The 21,495-nt window shown below is 45.0% G+C and overlaps 1 protein-coding gene across 5 annotated transcripts in view; it reads left to right on the top strand.

The window, feature by feature from the left end:
* The window catches only part of IFT140 (intraflagellar transport 140), a 1,792,511-nt gene extending 1,775,731 nt beyond the window's left edge, over positions 1–16,780 (top strand). For all 5 annotated transcript variants that reach the window (XM_069210629.1, XM_069210628.1, XM_069210630.1 and 2 more), the window contains one exon: positions 16,169–16,780. In XM_069210629.1, the coding sequence (XP_069066730.1) occupies positions 16,169–16,372 (204 nt within the window). In that variant the 3' untranslated portion in view covers positions 16,373–16,780. The remainder of the gene's footprint in view (positions 1–16,168) is intronic.
* The last annotated feature ends 4,715 nt before the right edge of the window (positions 16,781–21,495 follow it).

Genomic DNA, 21,495 nt, shown 5'->3' with positions numbered 1-21,495 from the left:
AGCTGCCACCAGATTCTGTCGTTGTAGGAGCAGCTAGGAAAAGGGCCAACTCCCACACATCTGGGGACGCACCACCCCCAGATAAGGAAAGCCGCAAGTTCGATGCAGCTGGAAAGAGAGTCGCAGCACAAGCTGCAAACCAGTGGCGCATCGCTAACTCACAGGCACTTCTTGCGCGCTATGACAGAGCCCATTGGGATGAGATGCAACATCTCATTGAACATCTACCCAAAGACCTACAAAAGAGGGCAAAGCAAGTGGTTGAAGAAGGACAGAACATTTCAAACAACCAGATACGCTCCTCCATGGACGCAGCAGACACAGCTGCAAGAACAATAAATACATCTGTGACCATCAGAAGGCATGCATGGCTACGAACGTCTGGGTTTAAACCAGAGATTCAGCAGGCAGTTCTCAATATGCCATTCAACGAAAAAGAACTGTTCGGTCCAGAAGTGGACACGGCGATTGAGAAACTTAAAAAGGACACGGACACTGCTAAAGCCATGGGCGCACTCTACTCCCCGCAGAGCAGAGGAAATTACAGCACCTTCCGCAAAACACCCTTTAGAGGGGGGTTTCGGGGTCAGGCCACACAAGCCAGCACCTCACAGGCAACACCATCCAGTTACCAGGGACAGTACAGGGGAGGTTTTCGGGGCCAATATAGAGGAGGGCAATTCCCTAGGAATAGGGGAAAATTTCAAAGCCCCAAAACCCCTACAACTAAGCAGTGACTCACATGTCACTCACCCCCTCCACACAACACCAGTGGGGGGAATAGGTCATTATTACAAAGCATGGGAGGAAATCACTACAGACACTTGGGTTCTAGCAATTATCCAAAATGGTTATTGCATAGAATTTCTACAATTCCCTCCAAACATACCACCAAGAGCACAAAATTTGTCAAAACATCATTCCGAGCTCCTGGAGATAGAAGTTCAAGCACTATTGCAAAAGAACGCAATCGAGTTAGCACCAAACACACAAATAAACACAGGAGTTTATTCACTGTACTTCTTAATACCAAAGAAGGACAAAACGCTAAGACCAATCCTAGACCTAAGAATACTAAACACATACATCAAATCAGACCACTTTCACATGGTCACACTACAAGAAGTGTTACCATTGCTGAAACTACACGACTACATGACAACATTAGACCTCAAAGACGCGTATTTCCATATACCAATACATCCATCGCACAGGAAATACCTAAGGTTTGTATTCAAAGGAATACACTACCAATTCAAGGTACTGCCTTTCGGTTTAACAACCGCACCAAGAGTCTTTACCAAATGTCTAGCAGTAGTCGCTGCACACATCAGAAGGCAGCAAATACATGTATTCCCGTATCTAGACGACTGGCTAATCAAGACCCATTCGTTAATAACGTGCTCACAACACACAAATCAAATCATACAAACCCTCTACAAACTAGGGTTCACAGTCAACTTCGCAAAATCCAACATTCTGCCGCGCAAGGTACAACAATACCTAGGAGCCATAATAAACACAACAATAGGAGTAGCCACTCCAAGCCCACAAAGAATTCAAAATTTCAACAACATCATACAACGCATGTATCCAACACAAAAAATACAAGCAAAGATGATATTACAACTCCTAGGCATGATGTCTTCATGCATAGCCATTGTCCCAAATGCAAGACTGCACATGAGGCCCTTACAACAGTGCCTAGCATCACAGTGGTCACAAGCACAGGGTCACCTTACAGATCTGGTGTTAATAGACCGCCAAACTTACCTCTCGCTTCTATGGTGGAACAATATAAATTTAAACAAAGGGCGGCCTTTCCAAGACCCAGTGCCACAATACGTAATAACAACAGATGCTTCCATGACAGGGTGGGGAGCACACCTCGATCAACACAGCATACAAGGACAATGGAACGTACATCAAACAAAACTGCATATAAATCACCTAGAACTGCTAGCAGTTTTTCAAGCACTAAAGGCTTTTCAACCAATAATAGTTCACAAATACATTCTCGTCAAAACAGACAACATGACAACAATGTATTATCTAAACAAACAAGGGGGGACGCACTCAACGCAATTGAGCCTGCTGGCACAAAAGATATGGCGTTGGGCAATTCACAACCAAATTCGCCTAATAGCACAATTTATCCCAGGAATTCAGAATCAACTCGCAGACAATCTCTCTCGAGATCACCAACAGGTCCACGAATGGGAAATTCACCCCCAAATTCTGAACACTTACTTCACGCTCTGGGGAACATCTCAAATAGACTTGTTTGCGACAAAAGAGAACTCAAAATGCCAAAACTTCGCATCCAGATACCCACACAGGCAGTCCCACGGCAATGCCCTTTGGATCAACTGGTCAGGGATATTTGCCTACGCTTTTCCTCCTCTCCCTCTCCTTCCTTATCAGGTAAACAAACTCAGTCAAAACAAACTCAAACTCATATTAATAGCACCAACTTGGGCAAGGCAACCCTGGTACACAACGCTGCTAGACCTATCAGTAGTACCCCACATCAAACTGCCCAACAGGCCGGATCTGTTAACACAACACAACCAAACGATCAGACACCCAGATCCAGCATCGCTGAATCTAGCAATCTGGCTCCTGAAATCCTAGAATTCGGACACTTACAACTTACCCAAGAATGTATGGAAGTCATAAAGCAAGCCAGAAGGCCATCCACCAGGCACTGCTATGCCAGTAAATGGAAAAAGTTTGTTTGCTACTGCCATATTAATCAAATCCAACCATTACACGCAACCCCAAAACATGTAGTGGGTTACTTGCTTCACTTACAAAAATCTAACCTAGCTTTCTCTTCCATTAAAATACACCTTGCAGCAATATCTGCATACCTGCAGCCTACCTATTCAACTTCCCTATATAGGATACCAGTCATTAAAGCATTCATGGAGGGCCTTAAAAGAATTATTCCACCAAGAACACCACCTGTTCCTTCATGGAACCTAAATGTTGTCTTAACTAGACTTATGGGTCCACCTTTTGAACCCATGCACTCCTGCGAAATACAGTTCCTAACATGGAAGGTTGCATTTCTCATCGCCATTACCTCTCTAAGAAGAGTAAGCGAGATTCAGGCGTTTACAATACAAGAACCTTTTATACAACTACACAAAAATAAGGTCGTCCTAAGGACTAATCCTAAATTTCTACCAAAAGTTATTTCACTGTTCCATCTAAATCAAACAGTGGAACTTCCAGTGTTCTTCCCACAGCCAGCTTCCGTAGCTGAGAGGGCACTACATACTTTAGATGTCAAAAGAGCATTAATGTATTACATTGACAGAACAAAGAGCATCAGGAAAACTAAACAGCTATTTATTGCATTCCAAAAACCTCATGCAGGAAACCCAATATCAAAACAAGGTATAGCCAGATGGATAGTTAAATGCATCCAAATCTGCTACCTTAAAGCTAAACGACAACTGCCCATTACACCAAGGGCACACTCAACCAGAAAGAAAGGTGCTACCATGGCCTTTCTAGGAAACATCCCAATGCAAGAAATATGTAAGGCAGCCACATGGTCTACGCCTCACACATTCACCAAGCACTACTGTGTAGACGTGTTATCCGCACAACAAGCCACAGTAGGTCAAGCCGTATTAAGAACATTGTTTCAGACTACTCCCACTCCTACAGGCTGAGCCACCGCTTTGGGGAGATAACTGCTTACTAGTCTATGCAAAACATGCGTATCTACAGCGACAGATGCCATCGAACTGAAAATGTCACTTACCCAGTGTACATCTGTTCGTGGCATCAGTCGCTGTAGATTTGCATGTGCCCACCCGCCTCCCCGGGAGCCTGTAGCAGTTCGGAAGGTACCTTCAACTATTTGTATATATATTATTTTAACCTTAAATAGGTACATACTTAGTCACTCCATTGCATGGCCACTATTACTACAATACAACTCCTACCTCACCCTCTGCGGGGAAAAACAATCGAAGATGGAGTCGACGCCCATGCGCGATGGAGACAAAAGGAGGAGTCACTTGGTCCCGTGACTCGAAAGACTTCTTCGAAGAAAAACAACTTGTAACACTCCGACCCAACACCTGATGGCGAGCTATGCAAAACATGCGAATCTACAGCGACTGATGCCACGAACAGATGTACACTGGGTAAGTGACATTTTCATTCTCTCTTTTGGTGACATATGTCTGTAATGGACAGGGAATATCTTGGATGCCTAGGCAAAGCTCATCATGTGGCTGTATGGGGGTTATGTGTCTTAAGTCATCTAAAGACTATTATGGAGTGTTAGGTGAGGCTTATTTTGGCAGCTGCTGAGAGGAGGAGGTTTCTGACGGCGCCCTATGATGTCACTTTTAGAGCCGCTTCACCTCTACTGGAATTGATGTATTTCCTACATAAGGGGCACCCAGCTGTTGAAGATCCAGTTCCTTTTTTCCATACCTTGATTTTTCAATTTTTCATGACTGTCATTTGTGGAGTCATTGGGCTTTAAATCCTGTTTGAAACGCCATCCACCAGTGCCAGTCAAGGTTCCTCGCCAGAAGTGCTTATGGTACCTTGGGATCTTGCATGAAGCCACATCTTGTTTTTTTAATGCTTTGATGCACCCAAAGTCAGTTCAGGAGAAGGGAGCGAAACTGATGCTTACTACCATGAAAAGCAAATTGCAATCTCATTCTAGAGGACGTTCTAGAGCTCAGAACAAAGGAAAGGAGAAGCATTGTTGGTCTTTCTTGTGACACAGTAGGAAATGGAAAAGAAATAAGGATAGTAATATGTTTTTAACTGAGGTAGTGTCAGTCTCAGAGCCCACTTATATGCCAGCCTTCCTGAGTCCTAGCTATTCTGCTGAACAGAATTTGGCCTTTGAACAGACATTGTTTGAGATTTGTTGGCCCCTTGAGCTCACCTGTTCAGGCAGTTATGATGCCAGAATTTGAACCAGTACCCCTTGTACTGTTGTGGTTTCTGCCTCAGTCTTGGAGAATATCTCAATGCTGGTTTCTTCATTGCAGGCAGTGCCTTTGTCTTCAAAGTCTGTATCAAAACAGTCTGTTGTGGTGCCAGTCTATGTTCGGCAGAATCAGCCCTCTTTTTTTAAAGGGGGGCTCCTTATCTAGACATTCTAAAAATTACAAGTAAGGAATCTATGCAAAGGATGTGTGACCTTTCTGATAGATGATTCTTCACCCAGATTACTACCCTTATTAATATCCTCCAGGTGCCAGACTTGAGCCAAAATATTTTTCCCCACACTACATACTTTCCAGCCCTGCCAGCTGACACCATGCAGCTTCAGGTTTGGCTTTGCCTTCCCAGGCTCAGGAAATATTGGGACTTAGAAGTTACCATTGGTTAAATTTTTTCTGAATCTTTTACTTTCAGGTTCCTCACCTCATGACTCCCTCCAGACGCCAGACTGAATCTGATAAAGCTGAAATAGCTCCTCCATTCCAGGAGGTGAAGCCACAGCTCTAACTGAATTCTGGTGTGACTCCACCTCAATGCTTTGACATTATTTCTTTGTTTGTTGCTCCCTTCAACCTGGATTATGAGTTACCATTGTTAAAATTTGTTTCAAGGTCCAGATGAAGAAGTCAGGCTTTCGAATTGGACACTCCTGTTACTCTCAAAATTCCACTCCAAGCCCTCACTCTCCCCTTAGAGATTTAGTTCATGCTTGCAACTCCATGTTTATTGTAACTTCTTTCCACAGACCACTCTCAAGGCCTGAGAGGAATCTTCTTCATCATATGGAGCTCACAATTAGTGATCGAGTCCCCTTTTCAGAATAGATATATAGGTGAAGCTGCACACCTGAGATACCCTTCCCACACCAAGTTTAGGACATATGCAACAGGGAGCTCTTCTGCTGCCTTCTAATGAGGTAATGATAGCACATATTATGTCTGCCTGGGTTAGATCAGCTTGTCTGCAGGCTGTTCACAGTTAAGTGGCTTCTCATCTTAGTCTAGCTCCAGATTACCCTAAATTTCTATCCTCTCATCAGCCACTTGAGGGGCTAGGGCTGTGGCTCACATTTCTGTGAGTAGTAATACAGGGCCTTTTCCCTCTTTTCCAGCTTCCAGAAAGTGGATCAAGATGATGGGGAAGAAGTTGTTTTGCCTGCACAGCCAGTTTTTTCATTCGTGCAGTGCCAATTGCTCTTTGGCACACTACTCCCATGCTCGTTGGAAGATGTCTCAGATGTTCCCTTTTTGCCTGCCCATGAGAGTGGACATCGAAGTAGTTTGGGATTGGAGTTTGGGCGACTAGTCAGTTTCTTCAGTCTGGTCTTGACCATGTGGGTTCAGTGGCAAGGCTAAAGGCTTTTTATTAGGGCCATCCTAAACATACTTGGTTTCACTGGCTACGTTGAGGCAAATGTGTTTGCTTTGGTGTTTTCACACCTCTGTCTGATATTGGGACATAGGCAATTCTACACATTTCATAGGGCACATGGGAGGATCAGAAGCATTGCGAGGCATTATCACTGACCCGACCCGGTGGTCAGTTGTATATGCTTCCCACCCTGTGGATTTGAGGGACCTGGTGCCTTTGAGGGGTACAGAGATCAACAACAGCAGTTCCCTTTTCTTCCTCCACGGCTTTTCATGCCGGACCATTTTAATGCCCCATAGTCGGGGTATACTTGGTATAATGGATGTTCCTTTCTCTTGCATATGAGTCCATTGTTTGTGCATGGGGGATTGCCCCTATTTTGGGAGCCAGTTTGCTAATCATCATTTTTTTCTGTTTGTCTGCTAGTAATCCCCTTTGCCAGGCAGGGGCCTATATCCGCAGGTGGCTGCTTTAGGGTGACGCTCTTCTTTCTTTTAGGGAGTGTCTCACATGGCTCCTGGTACTTCTGCTTGGGTCTTTTGGTGATTCTTTATTCCTACAAACTGAGGGATTTCATTTGTGTTTTATTTGAAGGTTTGAGTTGGAACTCACCATCTGACGTAATATAGGCACTTCCTGTCCTATTGAAATGTGTTTGTTGACAGTGTTTTTGTGGTTTATGGATACATTTGTGTCTGTGTCATAGCTTGGATTCTGTCAGTGGACCCCCTAGACCACTTGCCTAGATGCTGTTGATAGGTGGGTTTCTATTACCCTATTAAAAGACTTTCATCCAGCTTCATCTTGTCTGTGAAGAGGTATTGTTGAGTTTACTGAAGTGGTCCTTATAATCAATTGGTTGTTTAGGACACCTACCAGCATCTCAAACAAGGGGATGCTTTATAGGATGGTGTAGGCCATTGCCCCTATGTCTGGATCTATAGTAGAATTGAGTTTGGGATAGTGGAAAGGTGTTTTTGGCATGTCTGAATGGCCTGTGCCTGGAATGTGAGAAAGGTTGATCTTGCTGTAATGTTGTGGACTTGCCGCCGGATAATACTGTGGGTTTTCCCTCTGGTGTCTGTCTCCCCCTTTTCAGTAGCATTGTCATTTGTGCTACCCATCTATTTGTTTTGGATACCCTTGAATAATCTTCCCGTTTGGGTGGAAATTTGGAACAAGCTACATGGTTTCCACTGTCTTCCTGTTTTAAGTTGGAAGACAGTTGTTAGAATGGTGCATGTACTTTGTGGCAGTGAGTCAACCTGTGAAGGGTAGCAAAGCAGTTTAACCACTCTTTTAGTCTGCTTTCATTGTGGATGGGTCACATTCTCCATAGACTGTGTATGCTTGGTTTACTAGTGGTATTTAATGGGGTAGAGATGACGTGAGCTTCTTTTCTGTGCTTTTGAGGTGTTGGTTGTCATCTTCGAGCAACCCACCTGTAAAGAAAAGGTATGGTTATACTTGGGTTGTTTGGGCTTTGGTATTGAGGCTTTCTCCCAAGGCTAGGCCTTACATATTGTGGAGTGCCTGCCTCTGTCATCTTGGCCAACATTCTTGTTGGGTTACCTTTAATTGTTCAGTTTGATTCTCCCCTTTCTTTCATGAACCTCAGTGTGTCCTGATTGGTCCAGGTTTCATGGTCCAAGCTGTGGACCGTTGTCTTACAGGTATTCAATTTTGTCTGTGTTTCTGGGCTGTGGGGTTGATAGGTATTCCACCTTGCTATCTTTGTGCCCAATTAGTGGTGCTATGTAAGCATCTCTCCTGCTTTTTCCATGCTACTTTGGTTTCTGTATCCTGTTAGAAAGAGATTTGGGATGTGCTTGCTGCTTCAGTCTGGTTTGAGTGTTATGTTGTTGATCTCAGCAATATTTTAGGCTATTCAGGTTATGATTTTGATGTTTCAGTCTCTATCCTGGATTTCGGTGAGACAGACCCAGAGGCTACTGGGCCCCATGGCATCCTGCATCCTGTTAGGAAAACATGCCAGATGGCATATGAGGGCTCTGCAGTGGGACCTGAAGTTCCAGTGGGCACAGCATCAGGGAAATCTCACCGACATGGTTCAGATCTCGGAGGGACCTGAAAAGATCTGCAGTGGTGGTTACTGAACCGCAATTGGGTCAGAGGCAAACTCCTCTCCCTTCCCTAGCCAGAGGTTAAAGTAGTGACAGATGCCCATCTGGGATATGTGGAGATCAGAGGCCTCTGGTCTCCAGCGGAATCCAGACTTCATATCAACTTACTGGAGCTCCAGGTGATCCGACTAGCATTGTAGGCATTACTTCCTGTTGTCAAAGGGAAGATGATGCAAGTGTTCACGGACAACACCACTGCAATGTGACACTGCAACAAACTTGGCGGTGTGGGGTCATTGTCTCTTTGTCAAGAGGCCTTGCATCTCTGGACATGGCTGGAACAGCAGGACATAACTCTGGTGGTTCAACAACTGGCAGGTTCTCTGAACGCCAGGGCAGACAAACTGAGCCGTTGAAGCCTAGTGGATCACGCACAGCGTCTCCATCTGGAGGTGGCAGAAGGACTCTTTCAACAGTGGAGAGAGCCTTGGTTAGATCTGTCCGTCTCCTAAGAGAACGTGCAATGTCGGCAGTATTGCGCGTTGGGGTTTCCAAGGCAGCATTCACTCGGCTTTTCGGCGCAAGTGTTGAGGCCTCCTGTACGCCTTTCCATCCATACCACTTTTTCCCACAGTTCTCAAGAAGCTCACAAACAACCAGACCCAAGTAATCCTGGTTGCTTTGGACTGGGCATAGAGAGTTTGGTATCTAGAGCTTCTGAAAATGAGCATCATTCCGCCAATCAGGCTGCCCCTTCAGGAAGATCTTCTGTTGCAGGAGCAGCAGGTGAAGGTTCTCCACCCGAACCTGTCAACTCTGCACCTTCATGCGTGGCAACTGAGCCGCGGCAGTTGACAGCCTTCGACCATCCTCCCAAAGTCTGTAAAGTGATTGTGGCAGCCAGGCGTCCCTCCACCAAGACGGTATATGCCTGCCGTTGGAAACACTTTGTATATAATTGTACAGGAAGATCTATTGATCCTCTTTCTGCTTCTCCCTCTGACATTCTTCTCTTTGTCTTATCTCTTGCACAGCAGGACTCTGTATTGGGCCCTCCCAAAGAGTATCTTTCCACCTTATCGTCGTTCTTTCGGTGCCCGTCCTGCCTTCGTTATTCAAATCTCCTATTGTAAATAGATTTCTTAAAGGGCTTTCACATATGCATCCTCCTACGCTCTTTGTCATGCCTCAGTGGGACTTACATCTGGTCCTCACATTTCTCATGTGTGCTCCCTTTGAGCTACTCCACAACTGTCCCCTCTGGCTGCTCATCATCGAGACAGCCTTCTTTGTGGCAATAACATCTTCCAGGAAGGTGAGTAAGATGCAGGCTCTCTCATCTAACCCTCCGTATCTCACCATGTTCCCTGACAAGGTGGTGCTTCGAACTTGTGCCTCTTTGCTCCCCAAAGTGGTGACCCCATTTCACTTGTGTCAGAACAGCACCCTGCCCACCCTCTTTGCTCCACTGCATCCCTCTAAGGAAAAGGAGCAACTCCACTGGCTGGACGCAAAAAGAGTGTTGTCGTTCCACCTTGACTGCACAAAAGAGTTCTGGGTGGATGACCAATTCTTCGTGGGGTACGTAGGAGCACAGAAAGGTCGGGTAGTGCAGAAACAAACCATTTTGCGCTGGGTCATATGCTGCAATAAAATCTGCTACACAGTGGCCAAGAAGCAGCCTCCTGAGGGTTTGAGAGGTAATTTTACCACGGGCAAGGCTGCTACCACTATGTTAGCAAAAGGTGTTCTAGTCCTGGACATCTGTCAGGCAGTGATGTGAGTGTCCTTGTGTACGTTTGCAAAACAATGCTACCTGGATAGTCAGGTCCGCAGAGACAGGCACTTTGCCCGTTCGGTCCTGCAGGACTTTTTTATTGTGAGAAGATCTGTCCGCTGCCAGGAGGTTAAGGCTTGGGTATCTATTCTAAAGGTAAGACATCTGCAGCTAGAAGTCTCTATGAGATGAACAATGTACTTACCTTCCGTAGCGCATTATCTGGTAGAGACTCAATCTAGCTGCAGATTTCTTATACCCACCCATGCCCCCGCTCCGCAGACACTTCTGCAAGGGTTAGGGCGTGTCCCTTTCAGGGCCTTGGTTTTTTAGCACAGACAAACAGTTGGTCCTTTTCATGGCTCTGTGCTTCTGGTGTGGAAGTTCATAGAAAATTAACTGAAGTACGCTTGCCTGGGTAGTGCCTTTATGGGTGACCGTGATGTCACTGACAACTCCAACGACGTCAACACGTTGATCTGAATGACACCATCCGATGGCACGCGCAATGGTATTGCTCTACAAAAGTTCCAGATTCCAGGCTGACGCCAGGAAATTCTAAATATAAGGAATCTGCAGCTTGTCTATTTTCTGCTGATCCAAGGTCCATTTTCAGTTACCTGTAGTCCTATATTTTCTAAAACATTTACAGAGTAGGTTCCTTACAGTTCTTTTTTTTGTGCCAGCTTGAGACTTAGATTTAGGGCCTGATTTAGATCTTGGCAGAATTGGTCCCATCGTCGCTTTTTCAATCAGATTTCCCACCCGCCGCCTTGGCGGTCCGCCCACCCTATTTAGATGTTGGCGGTCCCAGAGACAATAGCCCACGAGTCCTGCTGACTCTGCCAAAAATCTCCACCTGCGCCAGCAGTGCAATTGGATATAGTAGCAAGCAGCAGGACTCCAGACACTTTTCCTGCCGAGCAAATTAATTGCCTTAACCTCCAAGCAAACTGCGGCTGTGTTACCTCCACATCTGAGCTGGTGGATTGGAAGGGAATTGAGTAAAAACCTACCCTTTTTTCACCATTTCCATTTCCGTTTTTGACTCGACCCTACTGGACAAGACATGCTGTTATTGCTGCCACTGGAACATGAAATAAATAGAACCCCTTTGTCGCCGGACTCTAAGGTCATCATTACATATCACTTGTGAAGGTTGTTTGGTCACTTAACATTAGCTCGGAACCAGTGCAGTAATATATATATGTTACAGTAGCATTTTTTGCGAAATTCATATGTCTGAGAAACATCTGTGTCAGGTAATATTGGAAACAGACCTGCATATAAAATACATTGATGACATACACAATTTTTATTTGGATGTATGTATTCAGTATCAAATGAATGTTTGCACAAAAATAAAAAGAACATCACAGTTGTAAACTGTTCCCACGTGTTGGACCTGTATGTGAAATGCAGCGTTTCCAGTTGTGGATGTGAGTCAGTACATGTATATTACTGAAACAACAGTTCCATTCCAATGAAACAATGAATTGTACTGCAATACACAATGTGGGACACACTGTGTGAAAGTTGGACTCAGTTCATCAGACATGTACTCCTAAACCCATGTGTGTTATTTTGGCATTGGAACTCATAATTGACAGTGAAAAATGTTTGGATAGTACAATTCCCCCTGGCTCTGTTGCCCTTCACTTGTGTCCTGCCTTTAGTTTAGGGTTGTTCACATCATGAATGGGCATCTATTGGGTACATATATGACACCTCAAAGCTTTTACTTGGGAGGGTGGGAGTAGATTTACTGGTTGAGGTAGAGGGAGCTGATGTGGGTGATTTGGTGTGTCTGTATGTGTGTCACTTGCATGAGGGTGTGATGTTTTTGTGGATGTTTGGTTGTGTTGCTGTGTGCAACATTCAGGTGAATGGTGTGGTTGTTGTGATGTGTGTAGTTGAGCTTTTGTGTGTGTTTGTACAGATGATTGTTTCATTGTGTTGGTAGTTGTAGTTTTTTATGTTGGTGTAGTATCAATAGTGTGTGTGTGTGTATGTTGTGTTTAGCATGTATGGCACTGTGTGTTTCCTCCATGTAAATGTTGTGTTGTGGTGGAATGGCAAAGGATCATGGTGTGTACGTGGTGTGTTATGCCGGCAAACACATGTGGCTAAAGTACATGGAGTGCATGTTACTTGCCTCTTTTCCGTACCCACTGCCATTGTATAATGTACATTGCCTCCCGCAACGTGCTCCCTCTGTCAGCAATCCGCTACTAGAACACCTCCTGCAGAACTGACACATCTAACGGTGGGAACCCGCCAGCCTTACGGCTAGGGAGAACACTTTGTTGAGGCGGTTGGAAGTTCAACCACAATACATCTATATACGACGGCCAGAACTCTGTCAGCTTGACAGAGTACATGGGTCCGCCACCTCAGCGGAATGGCGGTATTTCTGCCAAGATCTAAATCAGTCCCTTAGTCTTCTAATGGGACACCTTTGAACCTCTTCATTCTTGCGATTTGAAGTTTCTGTCACTGAAGTCTGCATTTCCTCCTTTAATTGGTACGCTAATGAAAATAAAATGTTATTCATAGAGAAAAGCAATCTTTGTTGCCTAAGGTTGTGTTGCAGTTTTATTTGTTGCAGTCTGTTGCCTTACCTTTGCTTTACCCTCCACAATTGCGGGAGGTCTAGGAGAGGTTGTGTAGGATTGTTCTGAGGGCAGCTAAGAATTTCAGGGTGAATGATAACCTTTTAAGTAAGTTATTAAGCTGCAAAACCTTTTATTGGTGAGGAGGACCTGTGAAGTGTTTGTAAAAAGTCACCCACTAGTTGGGACTAGAGCTTATTCTGTGAGAGAAAAAGCCGCTGTTAGGTATTCTTGTAAAAGGGAATCCTCGGGTTGCTACCTTCTTTCTGAAAACACTAACATTTGCCTGCATGCTTGAAGGAGGAGGCTCAATTTCTGAAGGCTGGGCTTCAAAGTTTCCTGTTGTAGTACTAGAGTTTCATTCATCCTTCTTTGGCTATTTTTGGGAGTTGCTTGTGTAAGGCATATGTGGGGAGGTTCTATCCATTAGAAGAAAAAGCTACCTAAGTACCTTTTTTCAAGGTTGCTATGCATTAGCCTACTGATTTCATATCACCCTCCAGCCTACCGTCTGATGAGTGAAAAGTATTTTTTTGCCGTTGACTGTACCATTATCCATATTTGGCTTCGGTGAGGGGATGGAAGGAATTGCCAGAACTCACCTGTGCATTATATAGCATCTGTAATGTAATCAACTCGGCAGCCTCGCAATTCCATGGTGAAGCTGACCACCAACTTACGCTAATGAGAAGTCTGCTTCGATACATTTTCCAGACCCCACTCCCAGCACCTTGAAATGTTCGCTAGAGCAATCTGCAGCAAGCTGTGTATCCATGAGAAACCCCATTATCAAACGTTTCTATGCATTGCCAAAATTAAAGGAATAGAAGATCTCCAAGACATAGCCGGCCCGCAAAGTACAAAACTAAAACAAAAAACAAACTCCTAAAAATATAAAGCAATAAAAAGGCAGTGATGTGCCAGTGTGCAATATTAAACGTTTAAATGGGAATTTGGTATTGGCATTTCCAGTAATCACTAAGACATACTTTCCAGCATCTTAAGTTTCTAGTTTATGTTCTTACATTGAATAATGAATTCCATATGATATTGGGAAAAATAACATTTTCCTCTTTCAACCACTAGGTGTTAATCAAGAAAGTCGCCACCTTACTAATAATTCCTGCCAGAGGATCTAGTTCCAACAGTACACAGATCCCCTTGCCTAGTCCCGAAGACGTGCACAATACTCTTGGCCAGCATAGTTATTGAGAGCCAAAAGGCAGAAAGCCCTGGGCTTAAATCACGTCATGCTCTTGTGCAAATGTGGAGAACCAGTAGTCTTTAAAAGGGCTCATTGAATGGGTACAGGTGATATGTCCACAAAACTCAAGAGTAGGGCATTTGTACCCTAGGGCTACTCAAGTGACCCCTTGCAGTATTTACCGACCCTATGAGGCAGATACCTGAAGTGCATCACATGAAGGAAGACCATGAGAGGCGCAGGGTGTACCAGACAGCATTGCTGCAAAGCTGTATGTGATTGCAGTCAGAATTAAGATTTACAAGTGTTTCCTTTCTCGTGTGTCGTTCCTTTGCCTGTGTCCCAGCTAGACTAGTTTGACAGCAGGTAATTCAGCTCTGTTAATGTAATGGTTGACTAGTGCCTTAGCTGCTACAGGCAAGACCTGATTAACAATGTGACAGCGTCTGTGAGTGCATAATGACTTATTGAACCGCCTTTGGCATGACACTAGGACCCTCTCCACTAGTCATTTATGCAGTTCCTTAAGGGTAGTTGACAACCTTCCCAAGCCCACCCTTCATAGCATTAAAACCTGTTTGCGTCTAGCTACACTCTGCAGCTGATGGTATTAATGTAGTGTCACCTTGATCATGTTAGACCTATCAATTCTATCAAGGGTATTGGGCCCAGTGTATTTCAAGCAGCTGTTTCTTCTATTTATTTTGAGGATATAACCAGCACATAACGCTGTTCTGAATTCTCTGTTTCGCACCTGGCGCTGTTCCTACAACTTCCAAGGCTACCATGAGCCAGTACATGCAGCACGATTAGACTTCCAAAGGATGGTGTCTGGGGCTATGTTGCACTTGGGTGCAGCACCAGTATCATACCAGTGGAAAGCCTCCCATTAGGCTGAAAGTTGGCAGCATCTGCCCTTTGACTTTGTGACAATATCATTGATGTCCATCTATCCACATATGGACATGAATAGATCACCATCACTTTACTAATTAACATTGTGCTTCCTGTCCCCCAAAACTCTCCATGAATGCAAGTGGTAACAGTGGTGCTTTAAGTTCCTAGAGACACATAACCTACAAATACAGATACTATATGATGCCGTGTACACAAGCTTCAATGATCGAGCCCCTGGCGTTCATGTGTCTCGTATTGCAGCAGTCGCGACTCGCAGGGCGCGGAAGGGGCGGTGCAGCGCACAGGGGGGGGAGAAGGGAATAAAGATATTTTTTTTTTAAAAAAAAAAACCACTTACCTGCACGCGGCCGCACCGCTGTGCTCCTCGTCTCCTCTGCTGCAGGCATAGGCTCCCAGCCGGCCCTGCGACCAATCCTGACGCTGCTCAGAGCAGCATCGGGATTGGCTGGGAGCGCCTTGCCAAGTCACTCTCAGGCAGACTGGGAGCCTGTGCATGCTCTCTCCAGCCCGGCAACTGTGATACTGGGCTGGAGAGAGTCTACTGCGCATGTGTGTTTGGCCTCCCTGAGATGGCCGGCCAAACACACATGCGCTCTGAGGGGGAGTGCTGTGCACTCCTCCCCCTCACTGCTCGTCACCCTCGTGGGCCTGCCCCTTTACAAGAAAACGATAATATACGCCCTAAGTGAGTTATTTTGACAGATGTGGGAGCTCTGGAACCCTTATTGGGATGATGCATCTTTGAGGTAAAGGTACAGATGTTTGCTGGAGCTAAGCTTGTACATGGGTGCACGGGCATGTGCTCGTGTTTGGGAAGGCACCTTGACCCTTTCCTTCATGGAAGGATGTACCACATATGGAGCACATACCGGTAGTAGATCTTGAAGTAGTGCAACTATTGGGTGTCATAGTCGACTTTCTGTCATCGAGTAAGATAACTAAGGGGTGGCTATGAAGTACTGCAGAATATTTTCCATGATGCTGGTAAGCACACAATTCGGTAAACACACGCACTGGAGTCGCTGTTATTATTAAGGAAACATGGGACCAGGAAGGCTTACGAATCTGATAAAGCTGAATACAAGATCAGGTTCTCCATGGCATTGTGAGGCATGGCTTGTTGCCAGGACCTTCAGCTGTGGTACGATGCTAACTGTTTGTTGACTGTTGTAGAACACGTATATTAATATATTTTGTATTTCACCGCCAGGCCTACAAGTGTTTGGAAGAGATGCGGAAAAGGCTTCCTTCTGTGAACCTGACCTATTACGTCAACCAACGTACCATGGAGGCAGTTCATCGCGCCCTTGGCATCCCCCTGAGTAGAAACAGCGTGCCAGAGCGCATCCGGCATAACAGCATGGAGGATGGAGAGGAGGTGGATGAGGAGGTTGCTGACGAAATTGAGACATAAAGACTTTGTGCTTTGCGTATCTTATCAGAGTTGCACTTTGTGCTGGACTGTAACAAGCAATAAAGAGAGCAAGCTTCTCCACTTCCACAGAATAAACACACATACAAACCCACCCACCTGTTTTCACATGTTCTTCCAGATAACAAGAGGCTGCTACATGCCGGCTTTACAACAAATTATATTTTATAGAGATTTTCTAACATTAAAAAAGTAAAATATAGATCTATGTGGAGGAAGTCAGCACAGTTTTACTTGCAAGGCTCCGCCCTGGGTGAAAGGACCCTGAAATGGCCCATGTGGATGTTTGTTTTTATTGTTTGTGTTTTTCTAAAGTTCACAGTTAAAACAAATAATTTTGTTTTTTTACCGTCACACAATTTCTATATTAAAGATTTTTTATACAATGCTGCCACTTGTCACTTCTCTGATTGTTTGTTGTGTCTTGTCATCTTTATGGTCCAAAGTATTTGTGATGTATTTTATTTTGTTAAAATAAACTGCATCATGATATGATTGTATGAAGATTGGCAGGCCAAAATACCGACATGCCGTCATTGAGTTCCCAGAATAAAGTAAGCAAAACACTTAGGGGCATATTTATAATCTGTTTGCGCTGAATTAGCGTAATTTTTTATGCTAATTCAGTGCCATATTTATCCCCGTGCTAAAATCAAGCACGGGAGATGGGGGCCTTAAATAATGGCGCTAAGCTTGCTTAGTGCCATTATTTAGTGCCTGGGTCAGGGCAGGTGATAGGGAACCTGTGGGCCTTTTTTCCATGGTTAGAGACCATAGAAAGAGCCCACAGGTGCCCTTCCCTAGCCCAAGGGACACCCACACCAGAGGGACAGCGGAGGATGGGGGACCCCATGCCAGGTAAGTATAGGTGAATAGAGGTAAGTATTTTATTTACTTTTTTGTAGTCCCATGGGGTGGTGGGCATGACTCCTGTCTTAACTAAGACAGGAGTCATGTCCATGGGGTTTTAACGTCAGAAAATGACGCTAGTCTGGTTACAGACATTATTTATGCCTCTGCCCATACTAGCGTCATCCTTTGAAGCTAAACCCCCTGTTCCCTCTATGCCTCCCCCACCCGACTAGCATCCTTTTTTAGGACGCTAGCCGGGCCTTACCGCAGGCTACCGTCATCCCATAAATATGACACCCAGCCAGCGTCTTGGGATGGTGCTTTCTGGCGGTATACTTTTTGAAGCTAAACTGCGTTTGTGCAGTTTAGCGTAAAAAGTATAATTTAGGGACTTAGAGAGTCTCCGTTTAATGATTACAATAACAAGTAATTTTCTCTCCTTGGCTTCCAACATAAAAATCCCTAACTTCCCCACGCCCCTCCTCTCCAGTGCTAGGTGGGCATATCAATCAACACATTTATTTAATTCATGTATTTTTGTAAAATGCTATATACTCTTTCAAAATTGGTTACAAAAGGGTTGAGGGCGCTATGGTTGATCTTCTGATGTTCTTATTGTCCGTTTGGTCTATGTGGGTTTTATATCATCAAAGAGTAAGAGGAGATAATGCTGATGAGCATTCATGATTTTTGAGAGCCCTCTTGCCTGTATTTTTGTGGTTTATGTTGTAAGATTGCAGGGTAGACGGAAACCAATCTCAAGCGTTTGTTCTTTACAAGTCTTGGTGTCAGGATTAGTGCAAATTTAGCAGAAGGTGTGATTGTTCAATACATATATGATGCTTCCAGACCACAGGCTAAATGCCAACCCTACTTTCTGATGCATACTGGTAACCGCAGATTCTGATGGATCTTTCTAACTGCAAATTCCTTGCGTGAATACCTCCAGGGGCCAGGCTGGATCCAGAGAATTTTCCTAGCAACTTCCTTTGCACATCAGTGGGCGGAGATGTATGGCTGCATACCAGTTCTGTCCCGCCCCGGATGCGACTTCGAGGCTCTTACATAGCACCACCGCCATGCACAGACATCAGTTAATTTCTTTCCACACCTTCTGATGCAGATTCAGAGTTAATTCCCTCAAATTCGGTCAGGTCCCTGACAGACGATTTTCACAAAATTTCTTACAGTTTGCAAGAGACATGTCCCCTCCAAAAATAAACCATGCAAGGATTGCCATAAGTAGTCAGTAACGGACCCCTCACAAGGTCTGTCTCTGGTGGCCAGGATACAAGCGCGATTCAATGTTGTGCAACAATTGCCCAAAAAAAACCATGAAGGCTATTTGAGGCCGTATAGCTGGAGGGCTCTGGCTTCTAAGGCTGGTCTCTGGGACCTTCTTCCAAGTCGAGATCATTTGGTAAGTCCAAGAAGCACAAGAAGTTGAAGCTAGGCTCCCCTTCGTACCGCCATTCCCATGACAGTCATCCAGCTTTCTGGGTGAAAGGGAGCGACCTCGGTTTTGTCTATGGAAACGGCTTAGGCTTTTGCCCCAATGTGCCCTGACTTCTCCGGGCCATCTGCAACAGTGCAACAACTCTGTGAATTCAAAGAGACCACAGACACAACATTTGGAACCTGACTAGATCTCTAGAGAGTGCCATCAGCCCCCATGGATTTGAGGTGGACTCTAGTTGATTTACCATCAGTGAACTCATCCCCAATGCCAACTTTGACACTCAGCCTTGTCTTGGAGGCCATCCCAAACCCAGGTACAACGCCAAGCCCGATGCCAGGTCCGGCACCACAACCGGCATCACAACTCTGATTGTCGCTGCCAAAAGGGAAAAGGAGTCAATAGTTTTTTTGGACTCTGATGGTCAGCCACCACAGCCTAAAACCACCTCAACATTATCAGTGCGATTAGGAGACATTACAGCATCAATACATTCTATGGGACCCTGATGATGAGGACAAAAGAGAGATATATGTTGATGAAAGCCTATATTTAGACCTTCAGGATGCAAGTTGCCTTGTACATCCCCTGACACTAGCCTCCATTCACCCACACCAACTACAGAGGTATCTGCTTCCTTTGTCACAGTGGTAAGAAGTGCAGCAGATGTACTGAATCTTACACTACTCACTACTGAGGTAAAGTCCAATATTCTTACAGAGGTCCTTTGCTCAGGAAGGCTTCTCAAGAGCCTCTCCTACTTTTTAATGAAGCTCTGACATACACTAATGGGCACCTGGGTAAAATCAGGATCTTGCCCCCCTAGTTAATATATTGATTGCAAAGTGGCACGGACCTCCTCCAGGGGGCCCTGCTTGCCTCATTAAACATCCTACCCTGAAAATGTTTGTAGTAGAGGCATTCACAAGAAGAGAAAATGCAAATGCATTCCGGACCACCCCGCCAGATAGTCGAAAAGCATAGAGGCATTTGCGAGAAGAAAGTTCTCCTTGACCAACCTTGCCCTCAGATAAGTTAATACCCTTGCCTCTTGGACAAATGCTTACATGAGGTGTGGGATATGATGGCGTACATTTTGCTAACCGTCCCAAATGACATTAGAATCAACCTCCAGTCCTTAATTCAGGATGGCCAGGACACATGAAAGTTCTTCCAGTTGGGCTTGAACACCACAGACTGCTTGGGTAGAGCAGTTGGTACTAGCAAAGTGCTTTGGCACCAAGGTTGGATGCGCTCCACAGGTTTTTCAAGCAATGCTCAATAGTCCCTTATGTACATGTCATTTGATAGCACTTGTCTTTACTTCAGTATTGGAACTTTCATAGATTCACATGCTTGAATACTTCCCCGTCGTCGAGATGGAGTCCCCGGTGGAATATAAAACTAGGCCTGAAGATGTATGCACAAAAAACATGAAGTAGGCCTCCATACAATAACCCATCCTAGTTGTTTTGTAAAATAGACCCAGACTCAAACTTAAACCAGTCAGATTGCCTCACCCCTTTAGAACCTCCTGTGAGGAGCTGCCTTCCCTCAGATTTTACACCGCACGTTGTGCTGAAGAGTTTCCTTTGAGCTCTGCTCCAAATTTTCTGCCAGAAGACCTGTTTCTACAGCTTTTGGATATTTCTATCTACTCTGGTGATTCAAACTGGCTGCCATGTCAGAGACACCAAAGAAAGGCCTTTTCAGATCCTTTGCCTCATGCTTGAAAAAGAGATTATGGCCCATATTTATACTTTTTTAGCGCCGCATTTGCGCCGCTTTTTAACGCAAAAGCGGCGCAAACGTACAAAATACAATTGTATTTTGTAAGTTTGCGCCTCTTTTGCGTCAAAAAATGACGCAAATGCGGCGCTAAAAAAGTATAAATATGGGCTTATATGTGGAGGATCCACATAAGGAGTATATTTACTGCCTGTAACCCAGCCACAAGACTAAGGACTGCAAAATCTGCAGGAAGGCCCTGAAGGACAGGGAGGGTTGTTGTCTTTTGTGGCTGCAAAGAGGTAAGACTGGACACTCTGCCTCTGATGAGGACAGTGCCTCTTCTTCTATTTCTGCCCCTAAAACACCTCTCGAAAGAAAACAAGAAAGTTCTGAGGGGCAAGAGCCACCTAGGAAAAAGACATCAAAGCATGGCTCTCCACAGAAGAAAAGACTGGGTACAAAATCCCTAAAGAAAACAAAGAAAACTACCTCAGAGCCTGCCACTCCTCCTCCTAAAGTGCTTCACAAATTTAAGAAGCCTAGCTCTGCACTGTCGACGATGCCATCATCGACGATATCCTCGTCGACGACCGTTTCATTGGTGACGCCAGTGGTGGTAACCATCTCTATGTCGACGGCAGCTCCTACAGGATCTTAGTTGACGACAGTATCATCCTCATTGACGGTGCGCCCCATCTCATTGACGCTTCTCTCGCCGACAAGTCCATTGGCGATGCCCCCGTCGACAATGCCTTCGTCGACGATGCTCTCGTCGAAGACACCTCCGTAGACGATGATTCCGACGATGCCTCCGTCGATGATGCTCTCGTCGACGGTCCAACCGTTATCGTCGACAATGTTTCCAGTGAAGATGGTATCGTCGACGCCCCCGTCAACGACAAGTGTTTTTTTGCCTTCAACACCAGGATTGCTTCCAACGAAAAGGCAAAGACCATCTACACTACTTCTGGCTCAACCTGCGCAACATACTCTGCTTAAAAAGCTCTCTAAAGCTCACTTAACACCTTCTGTTACATCCCTGAGCAAAGTTTCAAGACTCTTGCCA

Source organism: Pleurodeles waltl, chromosome 10 (assembly GCF_031143425.1).
Source record: "Pleurodeles waltl isolate 20211129_DDA chromosome 10, aPleWal1.hap1.20221129, whole genome shotgun sequence".
Classification (NCBI taxonomy): domain Eukaryota; kingdom Metazoa; phylum Chordata; class Amphibia; order Caudata; family Salamandridae; genus Pleurodeles; species Pleurodeles waltl.
This window is presented reverse-complemented; position numbering and strand designations above follow the sequence as displayed.